Source organism: Mus caroli, unplaced genomic scaffold (assembly GCF_978045245.1).
Source record: "Mus caroli unplaced genomic scaffold, Mus_caroli_1 scaffold_7, whole genome shotgun sequence".
NCBI classification, from domain to species: Eukaryota; Metazoa; Chordata; class Mammalia; order Rodentia; family Muridae; genus Mus; species Mus caroli.
The window spans coordinates 63594517-63612749 of NW_028227262.1; the positions used below are offsets into that span (position 1 = coordinate 63594517).

At 42.6% G+C, this 18233-nt stretch overlaps 1 protein-coding gene across 2 annotated transcripts; it reads left to right on the top strand.

The window, feature by feature from the left end:
- The first annotated feature begins 2363 nt into the window (after positions 1-2363).
- On the top strand, positions 2364-7929 carry LOC147003938 (putative N-acetyltransferase family 8 member 5). 2 transcript variants are annotated; one of them, XM_085840461.1, is made up of 3 exons: positions 2364-3154; positions 3349-3435; positions 6630-7929. In XM_085840461.1, the coding sequence occupies exon 3, from the start codon at positions 6704-6706 to the stop codon at positions 7382-7384; it is 681 nt and encodes a 226-aa protein (XP_085696587.1). In that variant the 5' UTR covers positions 2364-3154; positions 3349-3435; positions 6630-6703; the 3' UTR covers positions 7385-7929. The 2 variants fall into 2 exon arrangements, with proteins under 2 accessions (XP_085696587.1, XP_085696588.1); XM_085840462.1 differs by lacking the exons at positions 2364-3154; positions 3349-3435 and adding an exon at positions 3605-3669.
- The last annotated feature ends 10304 nt before the right edge of the window (positions 7930-18233 follow it).

Sequence of the window (18233 nt, forward strand, 5' to 3'; positions counted from 1 at the left end):
TGAAGAGCTCTGAATCCACGCAGTTGAATCCTTCTCAACAGACTGCTTTACGGGAACACTTCATCAACAGCTCAATCCCCGTGATGCAGTTCTGAATCCTCCCTATAACAGGGGGTCTTCGCTCATGCCTGAAGATGTTACTTCCCGGATTTCCAGCACCATTTGTGGGACACCCGACTGGCCAGCAAGTGAGACGCCACAACAGGATCCTTCTGCAACACGTTTGTTGGGAGAGCATGGACTGCGTAGGTGAAATACCCTGAGCCCAGAAAAGACGCTGCTTATACAGGCCTTGGAGTGACATGTCCATACCTGATTGGTTATGCTACCAGTACCTCATTAATATGCATCGGGCCAGGCAGTGACTCGGCAAAAAACTCTTACACACATGCGCACATTGGTTGTTTACCCAAATTCATGGGCGTCGGCTAAAAGAAACCAGCGCCATCTTGTAATGGCGTTTGTGGCTTCCCACAGTCAAGAGTTGCTGTTTCACTGTCTTATGTCATCCTCCCTGGGAACCTTAAACCCTCTTTTGCCTCACCCATTGGAATGCTCCCAGGGTTTCCCATGGCACACAGATACAGCAGTAGTGCTTCACTGGCCTTTGTTCATCTGTTCTTTAAAGACTTTAAAAATGTGTGTGTATGTATGTATGTATGTATGTATGTATGTATGTATGTTTATAAGAATGAGCACATGCACTCTATTGAAGCTGAGGTCATAGGCTGTTGTCGGCCACCCAAGACATAAGTTCAAGGAACTCATGTCCTCTGTAAGAACACGACTCCTGAGAGCTTCTTTTTCTACCCATACAGGTAAGATCATTTATATTCCCTTAGTGTCATTTTTTCCAGTTCTTCCAGAGCTTTACATTCTGATTTGCAGGGTGTAGGACAAGAGATAGACTAGTCCTGTCACAAGCTTTTGAAGCCGTCCTCCTATCCTGTGACGCACCTACTTAAAAAAGGCCATACCTACTCTAATAAGGCCACACCTCCTTTTTCCACAAATTCTTATTATACTCGATGTTAGTACTATATGAAGAAACAATTTTTACAAGATCTCTGAAGGTTCACTGCTGACCCTTTCAAGAAAGCTTCATTTGGTCTAGTGATTCAGTGGTTAAAGAGACACTAGAAATAAACTAGCAATGTCTAATAACAGTAAGAAACGATTCTGTGGTGGTATGAATAAGAATGGTCCCAATAGACTCATATATTTGCATCCTTAACTACCATTAAGTGGAACAGTTTAAGAAGGATTAGGAGGTGTGGCCTTATTAGAGTAGGTATGGCCTTGTTTAAGTAGGTGTGTCACAGGATAGGAGGAGGGCTTCAAAAGCTTGTGACAGGCCTAGTCTATCTCTTGTCCTACTCCCTGCAAATCAGAATGTAAAGCTCTCAGCTCCGCTCCAGCCTGTCTGCTTCCCACCATAGTGTCCATGGACTAACCTTCTAAAACTGTCAACAAGCACCTAATGAAATACTGTCTTTTTACAAGAGTTGCCAGAGTCGTGGTGTTTCTTAATAGTAATAGAACACCGACTCAGACAGCCATGTGTTGGGAGCACAAAGGTCTTTTTGCCCACAGGTCACTAAGAAAACCAGGAATATTAAACACACAGGAGATTCTCCTCCATAGAGAAGATTAAACTGCCTGTTTTCCTGCCCAGAAAGCCAAGAGTGGATCTTGTTAATGATTTCGTGACCTTTGTTGCTATCTGAAGCACCAGACCTTACCCACTTTTTGCTCTAGAGGCTGCCCTTCCCAAGAATGATTATCCCAGACTCTATTCCTAGACCCAGTTAACAGAACCCATCCTTGGGGGAAATGTCGCTTGGACTTTATGGCTTGCTGATCTCTATGTTATCTTGGTCAGAGACCACAATAGAGTCTAGTCTCTTTAGTTATAGAGTCCACCTCTTTGGCCACGTGTACTTCATATAGGAAGGAGTTTCTAAGTAGTCACACCTTGAGCTTTCTTGTGCACCTGGAATGGGACGGACGGTGGTTTGGAAACTTTTCCCCAAGTTGTACTGTATTTTAAATATGCTGACAGTGAACTGTCTGGCACCAGACTCCCGGAGTCTGATCCATGTTAGTGAAATCAATCATTCTCATCTCTTCTGGGTTCACTTCCCTGCCTGAACACCGGCAGGGTCCCTGTCAGCCACCCTTGAACAGGTGGCCCTGAGAGGAATAACAAAGGAAACCGAGCATATCACAGAGGTCAAGCCACTAAGCAACATTTGTCCATGCCTTGTGCTTCAGTTCCTGCCTCCAGGTTCCTCCTTTAGTGTAACTCCTGCCTTGGCTTCTCTCACAGATGGACTGTGAATGGCATGTCTAACCCAAAGAAACCTTTTCCTGTCCAAGATGGGCTTTGGTCACGGTGTTTATCACAGCAACACAAATCAAACTAGGGCAAGGGGATCTTCATTTCTCAATGATTGAGATCAAATGCCTTCCAGAAGCTCACGGGCACAGCTTCTGGTATTCTATCAACCTCTCCCTTAGGCCCGCTTGAGCCTGTCATCTGGAAATGGCCACAATAGTGATGGAAAGGACATGTGCAACCTAGCAGCCACCTCCCAACTATGGCTCACTTGGAGCCTAATGATGAGATGGAGAAGCAGGAAGGCAGTATTCAGCTGCCAGGGTCCATTTTTAAATGTATATGTAGAGCTTGGGCAGGGAGAAAGGCCGAAGTGTAGGTCATCTTTTGATTATGGGAAACCAGCCCCTTACCCAGGATGTGTGAGCCAATAGTGAGTTCCACAGTCCTCGAGCTCATCCAGCAGATGTGCATAGGGGAGCACAGGGCACCTCAGCAAGGCTACATGTGCCTAGCAAGAGGTGTGTGTGTGTGATGTGGTGGGATCAGGAAGAGAGATGGCACTCTTCCTATGAGGGTCGTCCCAAAGCCGGCTTCTCTTCCAGGTTAATCCTATGGTGATTGCAAAGCAAATGAGCAAAGACTCCTCTATCATATCCCAGCCCTTGACCTTTGGTTTATGATTACGCAGAAGACAGCCAATGAGGTGCCAGGCTATGTCGGCTCCCGAGCCCTCAGTCGGGTTGTAGCAGATTTTCTTTGGATGGCATTTGGAGGCTGACGATTTCCTGAACACTTTCAGCTCTGTGGTACCAGGTGAGAGGAGAGAGAGTCAAGGCTGGGAGGGAGGTCTCTTGTGGACCTGCAGTCTTGACAACCTTTCTGGGGATTCAAGGGTGGCGTGTTGGGAGATGACCTTTTGCCCTTTGGGGAGATTACATCATCTCAAAAAGGCAGAAGAGGGTTTTCTGAAACTTCTTCATGGGAACATGGGATTCTGCTGTCTACAGACCCTGAAGAAGAAACCTGTAGCTGGGGACACCACATCCTCCTTCCAGTGTGCCTTATTAAGGTGTGGAATAACCAATTCCTTGGAGGTGAGTAAGCATATCAGACAAAGGCCAAGTTGAAGGCCAATCTTGTCCTCTAATGCTTGTTACATCAGCTCCAGTATCCATTAATCCTCAAAGCTTTTCCCTTCAATTATTAATTTAAGATTAGGTCTCTGATTAGTAATATATTGAACCCAGTACACATCAGAGGAACCAAAGTCACTCTGTCCTCTCTCACTCTTAACAAATCTGGACAGTAGCGGATGCAAGAGAACTAAGGTAAGTTGAGCAATTCTTTGATTAGCACATACAGTTATAATCCCATGAGGGAAAGCAGCCATAATTTTAATTTCTCCCTCATAATCATTATCTCTAACACCTGGATAGATATGCAGACCTTTTACAATAGAACTGCTTTGTCCTAAAAGAAATCCCCAAGTGTCTGCTGGTAGAGGTCCAAAAACTCCTATAGGCAGAGTTGAAGTCCCATTTCTGGCATTATTACTGTGTGGGTAGTGGAACTGAGGTCCAATCCTGCACTTCCTGGGGTTGCCCTGATAAGTTCAAAAATGGATTTCCTTGGCTGGGCAGCAGCTTCATGGACCCATAAGCTGCCTGCTGTGTGTTTCTTGGGGCCTGAGGCTGGCCCCTCTTCTCATTTCCCTGCACTGGACGGCCCTGAATATCTGTCTTAGATTTACATTCCCTGGCCCAGTGGTTACCATTCCTGCATCGAGGACAAACTCCTGGAGCATGGCCTGATTGCTCACTCTTAGCGCCTCTATACCTAGGACAATCATTTTTAAAATGACCCAAACGTTCACACTTAAAACTTGCTTTATTCCCTTGCATTGCTTGCACAGAGGTTCCTTGCAAAGCCATGGCCAAGGCCAAGGCCTGATTATATGAAGGCCCAATCTCTACACATAGACAGATATATCCTGTTATCCTTTGAGCACCTGAATAGCAGCATGGCATGCTGTGTTAGCATTCTCATCAGCCAACTGTGTAATGAAAGGAATTCCCATTTGAGAATCTCCAAGAATCCTACTAGCTGCTTTTAGTAGCCTATCCACGAAGTCCTGGTAAAGCTCATCAGGACCCTGCCGAATGCTGGCTAAACTTCCACCGAGATCCCCTTTAGTTGGTAACTGATTCCAAGCTCAGGGGGCAGCCATTGCAACCTGCACACACACTCCATCAGGAAACCCAATTTGATTAGCATTGCTTTCATATTGACCTTCTCCTAAAAGCATGTTAATATCACATTCTGGGTTACCTGTCTGAACATTCAAAGAGGCAGTTTTCTTACTGGCTTCTTGCCATTCAGAACTCCAAAGTAAGAAATCTCTTCTTGACAAAGTAGCCTTACATAGAGTCTGCCAATCTTGGGGGGTTAAATTTGACTCCATGACAGTATCCAATAATGCTTGTGTAAAAGGAGCTGTAGGGCCATATTGTGCCACAGCTGTTTTTAACTCCTTTATCACCTTGAACTCCAAAGTCTGATATTGTCTGACTCTATTATTTTGCTGGTCAGTTATCTCAACTACAGAAAAATCTAGCACATCAGATCTATCCTGCCCTTTCCCGCAAGCCTGACTCACAGCTCTTTCTAGCCATTGGTACATTTCAGAATAGCTGTTCTTCCCTGTATTTGACACCTTTTTTTTAGCTCCTGCAGCTCATTAGTCAATTTCTGCAACTTAATCTCAAAGTCTAATCTATTTAGTTGCATGTCCATTTGAGTAGCATCTCCTATAGTGGAGGCTATGGGTGGAGCAGAAGGTTGGCAAGGAGTCCAATCTTCCTCATAATATTTGGCGGCTCCTTTTTCTGAATGATCTTGTCTAATGTTAGCTCATCATTAGAATCTCTCATGAGAGGGCCCTTTTCTGAGAAAGTCCTCTCTGACAGGTGTTCGTACTGAGATTCTTCAAGCTCTCCCTGGGCACTATCTGACACCTGCGAGGTGTCATCAATAGCATCAATAGCATCTTTTATGAGCACCCAGAGGCAGAAAATAAAATTATCTGCCTGGGTGTTTCTCAGAGCTTCTCCAGTTCTCTCCCAGGTTCTCTGAACCATGGTTTTCTCCTCTGAATCATGGGCAGCAAGAATCTATCTAATCTGAAAAATCTTCTATCTAATTGTTCTTCAAACCCTACTCCTCTTGCCTGAAGCAGCTCTTGAAGGCAGTGGACAAATGCCTGTTTAGAATTTTCTATTCCCATTTTCTGCTGTCAACCCCTAAGTGGAATCAGCGCCAGATCAATGCTGTCCCAACTTAGCCCGTATCCTTTCACACCTACAGCAACAATTTCAAAAAGATGAAGTTTAAAGCCTGAATGAATGAATACAGCATGTTGCTTACTGTGCCAGATACGGTCTTCTTTGTTTTCCCATCTTGTGGAGCTCCACCTAAGACAGAGTTCCTTCAGTCAATCCTGCCGTAGTCAGGTCCCACGTTCAGGTGCCAAACTGTGGGTTCTTCCTGAAGGGTAGGCTGGAGCTATATGGAAAGTAGATGGCGAGAGAAAAAGGAGACCAAGACAAATTCTGATCAAGGCTCGATGTTTATTAAGAGTCTGTGCTTAAAAAGGGGGAAAGCCCATCCCCCGCTGATCCACTCTTGATGCCTTGTTGCCAGCCTGTTAGAAATAAGTCTGACAGCACTTGTTGGCAGTAAGTTGTCAGTCACCAGGTTGTCACCTATCTCAGGAATTTCTCAGGAATTTCAGCCTCTCAGCAGGTAGCAGGGTCTTGGATAAGAACAGCACAGGTGACAGAACAATAGAACCATCTAGGTGAGAAGACTCCACACTAGGTGGTCTCATTCACAGTGGCAGCCAGCTCAAGGCTTGGGGAGGCTACATTAAGGTATCAAAATATCAGATTCCCATTTACTGGGTGAGGAGAGCAGCAGGAAAGGGCCAAATCACATCTCTGCTGCATACAGATCACCACAGTGAATCCTGAAAGCAACCTAGAAACCAGGTGTTATTTTCCATGTTGTATGATAAACACACACAGGCTCAGAGAGTCGAAGTGACATGTTCAGGGTCACATGGCTAGAACCTGGGGATGGATCAGGTGTTCCTGACTGGTGCTTCTTCTCAGTGGTATTCTGTGTTCTCTTGAGTGATACAAAAAGACACAAAGTTTACACAGCTAGTAAGAGGCTGTGGGCAGGGTGGAGGGGGTGCAGGGAATCATGTGGCTTCCTCTCTCTCCCGCAGGACTCAAGGAAGGCGTGAAGAACGGTCTAGCTTTCTCCTGTGATTGCTGATATTTGAAACCCACAAGTCTCCCCATGGCTCCTTATCAGATCCGCCAGTACCAGGAGAGGGACTATAAACTGGTTGTGGGCTTGTTCACCAGGGGCATGATGGAGCACATCCCTGCTGTCTTCCGCTACACGCTGCTGCTGCCCAAGACCCTCCTGTTTTTATTTGCAATGCCTCTAACCATAGTCCTGGTGTTTGGCTCCTGGCTCCTGGCTGTTATATGCATCTTCTTTCTGCTCTTACTCCTGCGGCTCCTTGCCGGACAGCCCATCAAGGACTATCTGGCCCAGTGTTTGCAGACAGACATGGCTGACATTACCAAGTCTTACCTGAATGCACATGGCTCCTTCTGGGTGGCTGAATCTGGAGGGGAGGTGGTGGGCACAGTGGGTGCTCTGCCAGTCAAGGACCCTCCGTTAGGGAGGAAGCAGATGCAGCTGTTTCACCTGTCTGTGTCCTCACAACATCGAGGACAGGGTATAGCAAAAGCTCTGGTCAGAACTGTCCTCCAGTTTGCACGAGACCAGGGCTATAGTGATGTTGTTCTTGAGACCTATGTCATACAACAAAGTGCTATAACCCTCTATGAGGCTATGGGATTCCAAAGGACAGGAAAATCAGAGGTCAGCATTATCAAATGGTTAATTACATTTTCTGCAATTCATTTCACATATTCTTTCCCTTCTACTCAGAAACATGAGCTATAATCTCATTTCTTAACATATAGATCAGGTTCCAATTACTGTACTGTAATAAATAATAAAAGCATATTTTTCATGCTCACCAGATTACTATTTGACAATGTTAGGGGGACAGAGTTGACCTCTACAGCACACAGCCCTTCTCCATGAGACATTTGTTTCATCTTTGAGATCCTTTCCTGGGGCTACTTTGCATCTCTACTCTTATTAAACTGAGCATGGCTGTTGTGAGCTACTTGCCAGGCTACAGCTTGAAGGCCTTCCAGAAGCTCACAAGCATAGCTTCTTTTTGGTCAATCTTTTCCTTACATGTTCCAACTTAACACAAGTCCTTCTGTGTTTATATTCAACTGATCAAGACAGAGCCTTTTATCTGATTTCCCTTTCCTTGATGTCTTTATGAATCCCAAAAAGTAACACAATATGAACTAACCAGTACCCCGGAGCTCTTGACTCTAGCTGCATATGTATCAAAAGATGGCCTAGTCGGCCATCACTGGAAAGAGAGGCTCATTGGACTTGCAAACGTTATATGCCCCAGTACAGGGAAACGCCAGGGCCAAAAAGTGGGAGTGGGTGGGTAGGGGGTTGGGGGGAGGGTATGGGGGACTTTTGGGATAGCATTGGAAATGTAAATGAGGAAAATACCTAATAAAAAAAAAGAAAAAAAAAGTAACACAAAATAGTAAAATTTTACTTAACTTGTGAATCTTTGGGTCATCTACTGAGCTTGGCAGGCCAGCTATCAGGGTCTCAGGACACCTTGGGTTGGCAGAAGCATATTACCTCACTCTAACAGTCTGGCTCAGGCAGGGCTCCAGGTTTTTGTAAAGTTACAAAAGCAGAAGCATAAGGAAGTGAAGGTCTTTCCCAAACCCTGAAGGTGTCACATGCAGAACTAAGACTTGGTTGAAATCTCACCTACCTCTGCTTTAGAGGGACTGAAGTCCCAGAACCAAGGGACTGGCTATGGCCCTGTGACTAGCCAGGTAGCACAAGGTTAGGACAGTGGGTGGAGGTGAGCCACAGGGTGTTTTAGAAATTATTTACACCCTTTGGCAGCTGATTGGACTCGACCTCGTGGAGCAGCATGCATGTCTTTGAGATAGGCTGAACATGGAGAGTTCCTGTAGTCAAGAAAAGCTATAGGATTAGCAAGGCTCCCATACATCAGCCCTGGGACACAGCTCCATCCAGTCTACATTGCCCTGCGATTCCTCATTTCCCTAAGTGTCTCTGGCCTGAATGTGCTCCTGTAAGCCTTGATGTCTTAGGGTCATGACAATATCATAATAGCAGTGCAAATGTTATCAAATGCCACCAGCTGTTTTTTTGTGTATTTTAAAATAGTTAACCCCAAGCATCTGCATGCTTTTAATCCCAGCACTCAGAAGGCAGAGGTGAGGCAGGAGGCTATCTGTGAGTTCCAAAACCAGACTCATCTACATAGCAAAATCTAGGCCAGCAAGAGCTATATAATGAAACCCTATCTTTTTTTTTAAAAAAGATTTATTTATTGATTATACGTAAGTACACTGTAGCTGTCTTCAGACACTCCAGAAGAGGGAGTCAAATCTCGTTACAGATGGTTGTGATCCACCATGTGGTTGCTGAGATTTGAACTCCGGACCTTCGGAAGAGCAGTCGGGTGCTCTTACCCACTGAGCCATCTCTCCAGCCCCTGAAACCCTATCTTAATAATAATTTTTTAAAAATGATTAACTTTAAAACCTGTAAGTGTTTTCTCCCAGTAATGGGAAAATGAAAGAAGCCTATAGCTATGTCTAAAATTCTCAAGTTCACAAGTAGTTAAAGAGAGCAATGCTTTCCAGGGAGGCACATGCAAGCATGTGAACATGTGTGCTCTCTTTTGCGTGTGCGTGTGCATGTGCAAATATGCCAGAACTTAACCTCAAATGTTTTTTGACACAGTTTCTCACTGGCAGGAACTGCCTGGCCAGCTAGCCCCAAGATCCATTTATCTTGGTTCCCCATTGCTAGGATTACAAACAAAAGCCCCAACACCCAGCTTTTCTATGTGGGTTCTGGAAATCTGAGGGCTTGGGGGGTTACTTTACTGGCTCAGCTGCCCAGCCCCTGCATGAGTTCTATGGGGAACTGCTGCTCTGCCACCTGCAGTCACATAGCCTCAGGAAAGTAGAATGTACCTTTCTAAACAGCTCCACTGATGCCAGAGGCTCCGGGGGTATTCTTGGCCCGTGTGGTACCCTGCTCTGCAGTGGAGAAACACATGATGTTTAGCACTTGTTGTAGGAACCCCAAATCTTCAGGTATGAATGGTATGAACAGTAGGGTTACTTCTAACAGAATTGGGATGGGCAGAAATTCAAGCAAACCCATGAATTTGGGGGATTTGTGTCAAAAGAAGGTAAGAATAGGGTGTCAGATCACCTGGAACTGTTGTAAGCCATCATTTGGGGTGCTGGGAATTGAACCCAGGTTCTCCAGAAGGGTAACAAGAGTTCTTCATTGCTGAGCTCTCTCTCCAGCCCTGGTTAATCTTTTCAACAAAATCAATGTGGATGTACTCAGTAGACAGGACCCAGATTAAACTTTACCAGTATGGCTGGACATGGTTGTAATTCTAGGTCAAGGATAGCCAGACAGCTTTAGCAACACTGTGAGATGTTATCTTTAAAAAAAGAAAAAGCTAATGTGCACTTGTTAAAGCAAGTTTGTTTTAGGAACAATTGTAGAGCTAGCAGAGATTTGTGGCCAGGAGGAAGGCTAGAGCTTTAAAATTAGCCTGACTAGACAAAACAGTGGGCTAAGGCTTCTGCAGGCATCTGCCCAGAGCTCAGGTTAATCAAAGACACTGCAGGAGGTGGTTAAGGTGAGGCTCTTCTATTACCAGCTAATGTCCCCTCTCAATTGCATCTTAGCTCAGCTCTGTGTGAAGGAGGGAGGGGCACAGGCTGCTACCAGCAACCCTGCCTCAGGGAGGTGAGCAGAATCAGGAGAGTGTGCTCTTGGCTGAGGGAACTAAGAAACAGGAAGGAGAAGCCTCAACTTTGATAAAATCCAAAACCTGTGGCTCCTTCAGGAGGGTATAGCTTGGCAGAAAGATGGCACCTGTGGCACTCAAATAGTGCATGGAGTGGGGACATTCTTCCTATGCTCTCTGGTCGAGTCAGCTGGACAAGCTGAAAGGCTTAAAAGTCACTCATGAGGCAAAAGAGTTTCAAGGAAGCTCTTCTCCTGGAGTCTAGAGTTCCCTACCCATACAGTAATTTTTCATTCTCGCGTTCCATTCCCGCGTTAGTCTAGTGTATGGATCCACGTGTTCTCTTTCAATATTTTCCTATCACAAGTGACTTTTAAGATTGAATTCTGATATAGCTAAAGCCGTCCGCCAGTGTTCCAACAATCCTAGTTCGTCCTTAGCAAGACCTTGGGTTTGGAATTCAGTACTGCCCCTGGTATTACACTATCTCTTTGAGTAAAAATTAGGTCACTGCCCTTCACAGGAATTTACCATCACTAAGGAAGAAGAAAGTTTTAGACCAAAGGAGAAACCAGAATAGATACTTAGAACTGTAGTGGAGTTACACCCATACACACATATTTACAATGGCCTAAGGGGGAGGTGGACTATACAAGAGACTAAAATAGGAACTACGGAAAGGGCGTGAAGCCCTTGACCCTGGCTTCTAAGATTAGTGAATCTTAGGTGGAGCCCTTGTTGATCCCAGCTGTTATCAATGAATTCTATCCCAGGTGGTTCCCGTTAGACCTTTTGTGTTTGCATTCCTCTGTTTTATGTAAGATTCCAGTTACCTCAATTGTACCTCGTGAATATGTCACCCAACTTCCTTATTGTCCTCTGCATAAAATGTCTGATGCTTGAGTTGTAAAATTACACTCAGATTCCACACGAACTCTCCTGTGTGTGTGTCTGTTTGTCGTTCATCCATGCTTTGCCCACCCGCATTGAGAGACCCCGTTCCATGCAGACAGAGGGACCCAGAGGGTCTGCGGCAGTTGGTGCCCGAACAGGGACACCAGAGCGGGTTAGTCTTTTTCTTTCTTTTTTCTTTTTCTTTTTTATTTTCTCAGGCAAAGACAGGATCTCATGGTGACCATGCTGCAGTCGGGCTGATTCGTAGATCAGTTAAAGGACGAGTATGTTTTTATCATGGGGCAGTCAGAATCGAAAGGGAAGAGGTTGTTTCTGTTGGTCTTCAAGCACATGTTTTCTGGAAGAGGCCTAAAGATCTCAGATAAATTTTATGATTTCGTGCAAAAAGTCAGTCCCTGGTTTCCAGAGGAGGGATGCTTAACATTAGACGATTGGAAGCGAGTAGGTAAGGATAAGAAAGTGTACCATACAGGAAAAAAAGGGAGAAGGCTAGAGGAAAGTGAATCAGAGACTACTGACAGTGAAAGTGATGTTGAATGGGATATTACTGAGGGAATGAGAAAGTGTGAATTTAAGAGGAGAAGAGATCGTTTTCGCAGCTACCAAGAAAGCAGTGAGGAGGAGTCTTTAACTATGGCACCAGCCACCCGTAGACTGGCGCCAAAGTCGTGTCGGCTCTTGCCACCGGTTGGTTTTGATGCTGCCGTGGCAGAGGCAAAAAGATTAGATCTCACACTCACTTACCCGGTAATTTTCGAAGAAGGGAGTGAGCAGCGATGGGAACCTTTGCCGTTAAAAACTCTTAAGGATAGTCATCAAACAGCAAAGGTTACTCTCGCTCCCGGAGATTTCTTTTTTCTTTTTTTTTTTTTTTTTGGTTTTTTTTTTTTTTTTTTGGTTTTTCGAGACAGGGTTTCTCTGTATAGCTCTGGCTGTCCTGGAACTCACTTTGTAGACCAGGCTGGCCTCCAACTCAGAAATCCGCCTGCCTCTGCCTCCCGAGTGCTGGGATTAAAGGCGTGCGCCACCACGCCCGGCTTCGGAGATTTCATTCTCTGGAGAACAGAGTATGAAGAAAGGGCCAGAAAGTTAGCTCAGGAAAAATCTACATCGAGAAATGGAGCTAAACCCACAGTGCCTATGCTTCTTGGGCAGAAGAACTATGCTAGACCAGCAGCACAACTGAAAATCCCAAAGGCAGTGTTGGAGAAAATTAATCAGATAGCCATATCCATCTGGCAGAATTTACCTCCACCTGGGGCTAAGTTCACAGTCCTTTCAGGAATTAGGCAAAAGCATGATGAGTCTTATGAAGGTTTTGTGGCTAGATTGGAAGAGGCAGTTTCTAGGATGCTTCCCCCCTCAGAAGGAACTGATATATTAAAACAATTGGCTTGAGAATATGTGAACACCTTGTGCCAAGACCTGAACAGACCAATCCACAAGACAAGTTCCCTACAAGATTATATTAAAGCATGTGTAGATCCCTCACCGGCTGTAATTCAGGGGATAGCTTACACCGCAGCAAAGAAAGGGAAGACATTCGGCACTACTGATGGAATTACATGTTTCGGTTGTAAAAAAACCGGGACACCTGAGAGATTGTAAAAACCTCTCAGGAAACAAGAAGAGCATTCCTTTGGGTCCTTTCCAGCGTTGTGACAAACACTGGAGAAGTGAATGTAAACCAAAGTCCCATAAGGATGGGACTCCGCTCACAAAAGAAGCGGGTAAGACATAGAACTATGGAACTGCATGTTTCGGTTGTAAAAAACCGGGGCACCTGAGTAAAGATTGTAAGAGCCGGGCGTGGTGGCGCACGCCTTTAATCCCAGCACTCGGGAGGCAGAGGCAGGCGGATTTCTGAGTTCGAGGCCAGCCTGGTCTACAGAGTGAGTTCCAGGACAGCCAGGGCTACACAGAGAAACCCTGTCTCGAAAAACCTAAAAAAAAAAAAAAAAAAAAAAAGATTGTAAGAATCCCTCGGGAAACAAGAAGGGCCTTTCTCCAGGTCTCTGCACAGGCTGTGGTGGAGAGAACCTTGGAGGAATGATTGCAGGTTAAAGTCCCATAAAAATGGGACTCCACTCACAAAAGAAGCAAAAAGTAAAGGTAAGACAAAAAACGAAAGGGGCAGTCTCTTAGCCCCGTTCAGGAACTGTGGAGCTCATTATAGGACACAGCCCCAGTTATAAGAAAAACTTCAAGTGGTGGATTCTGATACTTTAGGTAAAATTAAAAGTTATGGTTAAATTATGGTTAAAGTATAAAAAGAGACTTCATAAAGGTCAAAATATAGGTCACTTCTTACTGTTACCTTATTTACAACTCCCCAATCCTACATTGTGTCAAAAAATTCGTAAAAAAGGCTTTATTGGAAGTTAAGAAATCATTTCCTAAAACATATATAATTCATTTTGTCAATGGTATTTTTGTTGGTTGCAGAAAATAGAGAGCGTTTTTGCAGATGGCTATAAAATATTTGACAAAGTGTGGACTGATGATGGCTTCAAAAAAGATTCAGCATGGTAAACTTTTAGGCTATTTGAGACATTTAGTGTGTAGAGATTGTGTGTTTTCTCAAAAATTTGCCCTCAGATTAAATAAATTAGAAGTTTTAGATGCTTGCCAGAAGCTGTTAGAAAATTTTAGATTTTAATCTTGGTTTGATAAGCTGCCTCTTACAAACAGGAAAGGAAAGGGATAGAGGAAAATGGATTTTAGAACTCTCCCAGGGACAGAGAGAAATCGGGGGACGCCCTGTTTTATTCTCTCTGGCCCCTACAGGAGAAGTCTCTACCCTCTTTCTATTGTCTATGGTTGGTGCACCAATCACGTGTGAATTCATGTATGTTTTTTGTTCCGTTGTCTGAATGATTGTTTCGTTGTCTGAATGACTGTTTTATGTTTCATGTTGAAAAGAATAAATAAATAAATAAATAAATGGTTAAAACTTTACCTGCTGATTCACTCCCAGTTTGGACAACCGAGGCTAAGAGGCCCCTCACTTTAGCCAAAAATCAAACACAGCAGGAGAGGTCCTGCCAAAAAAAAAAAAAAACCAAAAAACTTGTCTTTAAAGAAAAGGAGTCTGCAACCTCTTAGTTCTAAGACAAATAAGCTGATAGTTGTTTTTCCTAAAAAATTCTCTGCAAGTTTGTGATTATTGTGTTTAGCAAATTACAAAGTGTTTTTGTCTTATAAGTATAGCTATAAAAGGTAAAATTCTTTGATTGATCTAAATTTATAAGATTCCTGTAGCTACTTCATTTGGTTTTTAATTGGTCTTAAAGGTATAAATATGATCTACATATCTTGGTCATAGAGAATTGGCTTATAAGTTATTTGGGTATGATTAAAATAGTATAACACTGGTTACAAAGTTAGCTTAAGTAGTAGCTTAACTCAAGGCTAAAGTCATTTTCAAACAAAAACACCTGGCATAAACCAGCCCAGAAAACTAGTCCACTAAAGATACTTCTAAATTGAGATAATATTATACAATTCTTATCCTAAAAGGTAGACTTATAGAGATAAGATTTTAAAACAATGTGTCTTTAATAGAACATTAAAATTTACACTGTCATACATTCATGAATTAACAGCCAAACTTTGTAGCGTGATGGTGATGTTTCTAGTAAGAAAATAAATTGTTTAAAATTGGGTCTTGCTTTCCAAAAGTTATAGATATATTCTAATATTGCAACGGAAACTTAAAAATTATGGTTAAAATTGCCAGTGTCCCATTGACTGCAGTTTGCAGTTTGATCGAAAGCTTAAGATTTTTAACTCACCCAAAATTAAGATTGTTACAAGAGTAACCATCTTATGAGAGTGCTAATGGCGCTCACTTTGGCCATTCAGCCATACAAAGCAAGGCAGAGTTAACTAGATATATTCATCTTTGTGCAGAAATTAAAAATTGACCCTCACACAATCAGTTTGGCTATGCTTACGGCCTTACAGGACCATAAAAGCTTATAAAAAGAAAATGTTTAAGGTATAAGTCATCTTAAAAAAGATTGTCCAAAATTAGAAACATGGATAGACAGTTAAATTGTTCCTCTAAAATCGGTCTTCATTGCAGGAGGGCCAAGATGCTCAGATTGGAAAATATATACATTTGGGTTGATACAAAACTTAGAGCAGCCTCAGAAAAGCTTGTGCAAAGTTTCTTGTGTTTTGCAGACTACGCCTAGGGAAGTTCTTGAAACTTCACCCCTCCCTGCCTTCAGGGGGATGTCTTTTTAGCTAAAACAATTTTTTTTTTCTTCAGACCTACCCAGGTGTTGTTCATAATAAAGTCTACATTCAAGATTTATAAAAGGTCAATCAGGCTGTAGAACTTATAAAGACATTACAAGATAGCTTGCCTACTTCATATAAAATTATTATAGATTTAAAAGTTTACTTTTTCCATTTGTAAAGAGTTTACTTCTAGTAAACTGGTGACCATTAAAGGGTTTTGTACCTAGGTATGGCTAATATAGTCTTACGTAAGAAATTTTCATTGTCTAGGCTCCAATACAAGAAGCTAAGACTTTAAATCTTTCAGTGTATATTGTTTCCTGGGTGAAAAATATTTTATTAGCTAATGCCTCTAAAGGGAAGTTTACTTCAAATCTTTGTTTTCACACAGTGAGCTTTAAAGTTCTAGAGAGTAATTGTTGCTTCATAAGATTCAGAGGCAATGTCATTTTTAATGTTTAGAGTTTTAGTTGTATTGAAAAATTGTGGTACAAATTTGCTTCAAAATTTTATTTTCAAAAGCTTCCAAGAAATGTTAATTGGAAAAGACCTCACCTTAAATTCACCACAGGAGAACCTAAGCCTTTGTCAGGTGTTATCAAGTGAGATTCAAATTAACTTGTGAGAACCAAAAAGGCTTTAACAGAAAGTAGAGGAAACTTCTGTAATCTATTGATATTGATTGTAATTGGTAGTAATATAATATTAGCTACATATTCTAAGTATTGTTATTAAATGTGTCCACAACTATTCTTTGACAAGAAAAAACATTAATGTAAAAATCATGCTTCTCCTCAAAGTTTTAGCATCCTATTATAAGGCTGCTGTGGTGCTAATTAAGAATTCCTTGTTCCAAACAGCATTGGTTATTACAAAATATTGATATTTGAACTATTACATACCATCATATTAAATAAAATTGATACTCATCCTAAAAATAAGTTAAAGATTGCTTATGCATGCTTTTATATCATACATGCATGCATCCCATTTACTGTATTTAAAAACAACCCTTCTATGGGAGAAAAGTATATGTGAATTGGATCACGTTTATTCTTTTGAGTTTCCGCCTGCTTCAGCACAGATAATTAAATTATGTGCTGTAGATGGTGTTTTAAAATCTTAAAGATTGCCTGGAAAAGACCTCTTAAGACAATGCCATGCTAGATTTATATCCCAGGTAGATTATAAATCTTATACAAAAATAATTGGCCATATAATCTCACTCTTTACATCATCAAAATAGTAATGGCTTGAGATAATAATTTGGTATTTTAAATAAATAAATGTGCGTGTCATTGTAAAGATTTGCTCTCAGTGTCCTCAGTTTCTACCTGTTCCACACATTGGTGTTAATTCTCGAGGACTTATACTTAATCAATTATTGCAAATGGATACTCATTTTTGATTTTAGAAAAATAAAAAATACACATGACTATTGATACCTTTTTAGTCTTTCTTTTTTTTTTTTTGGTTTTTCGAGACAGGGTTTCTCTGTATAGCCCTGGCTGTCCTGGAACTCACTCAGTAGACCAGGCTGGCCTCGAACTCAGAAATCCGCCTGCCTCTGCCTCCCAAGTGCTGGGATTAAAGGCGTGCGCCACCACCACCCGGCCTTTTTAGTCTTTCTAATTACAACTGCTTTAACAAGAAAAGCAACTAAAAGTATAGTTAGTCATTGCCTGTGTTGATTTTTTTTTTTTTTTGGCTTGGTGTTCCAAATCAAATTAAAACTGGCTATTACAACCAAGCATTTGAGATGTTTTGTCAATAATTTAATGTTACCCATGTTACTGAGATTTTTATAATTCTCAAGGAAACAGTACTGTGAAACTTTAAATCTATATCATCAAAAAAAGGGAGTGGGAATGACTGTGAGTACCACGGTGCCCTTTCCATTGGACACTGAGGTGTGCATGGCTTTACCCTGGAGGCTTGCAGACATAGCTGGAGTGTTGGTGAGTTTGCCTAGAGTGCTTTTGTGACTATATAACTTGTCATTACCTATTCTCCTGAGAAAGGAGACAAGTTGTCCCTGCCCTTTGCAATGTTAAGAAGCTGCTGCCTTTAGCCTTACTGGATGGGCAGTGGGGTGCATCCTTGGGACTCAGTTGTTCAGTGAAGGCAAACCTCTTCAAGATGCACTTGGATTCCACTTAAGCCCCTTTCCTGGCCAACTCTGGTGTGCCAGACTTGCCAATCCACTGAGCAAAAAAGGGTCTTTTATTTTTAGTATGCATTTGACCAATGCAGGATAACTTTCCATAGTTAGGATCCAGATGTCCATCGTTCTGTGAAATTGCCTGTGCCCACATTTAGCTCCTTTTTACATTACCAGTTTTGGAGGTTGATTCATATAAGCTTTTTATGGACCCTGCATTCAGATCTTCTGTAGGTTACCTGTGTTGCAATTATATTCTTCAATGGGGGGGGTGCAGCAAGGGGGTCTTTTCTCTCCCTTTATGGTTGATAACATTTTACATTTTAACGGAGAGGTCTAGAGAGATGGCTCAATGATAAAGAACACTTGTTGCTCTTACAGAGGGCCTGGGCTGGGTGCCCAGCACTCACATGGCAGCTCACAATGTAAGTGAAGGTCCCTGAAAAGAATCTGTGTCTAGCTGTGAACAGTTGTTGACTCTGAAGCCAGCCTGAGCTACCTAATGACCTCCCCTCTCTTTCCCTGGGCTCACATTAAGATTATGTCCTCTTCGCCCATACCCTCAC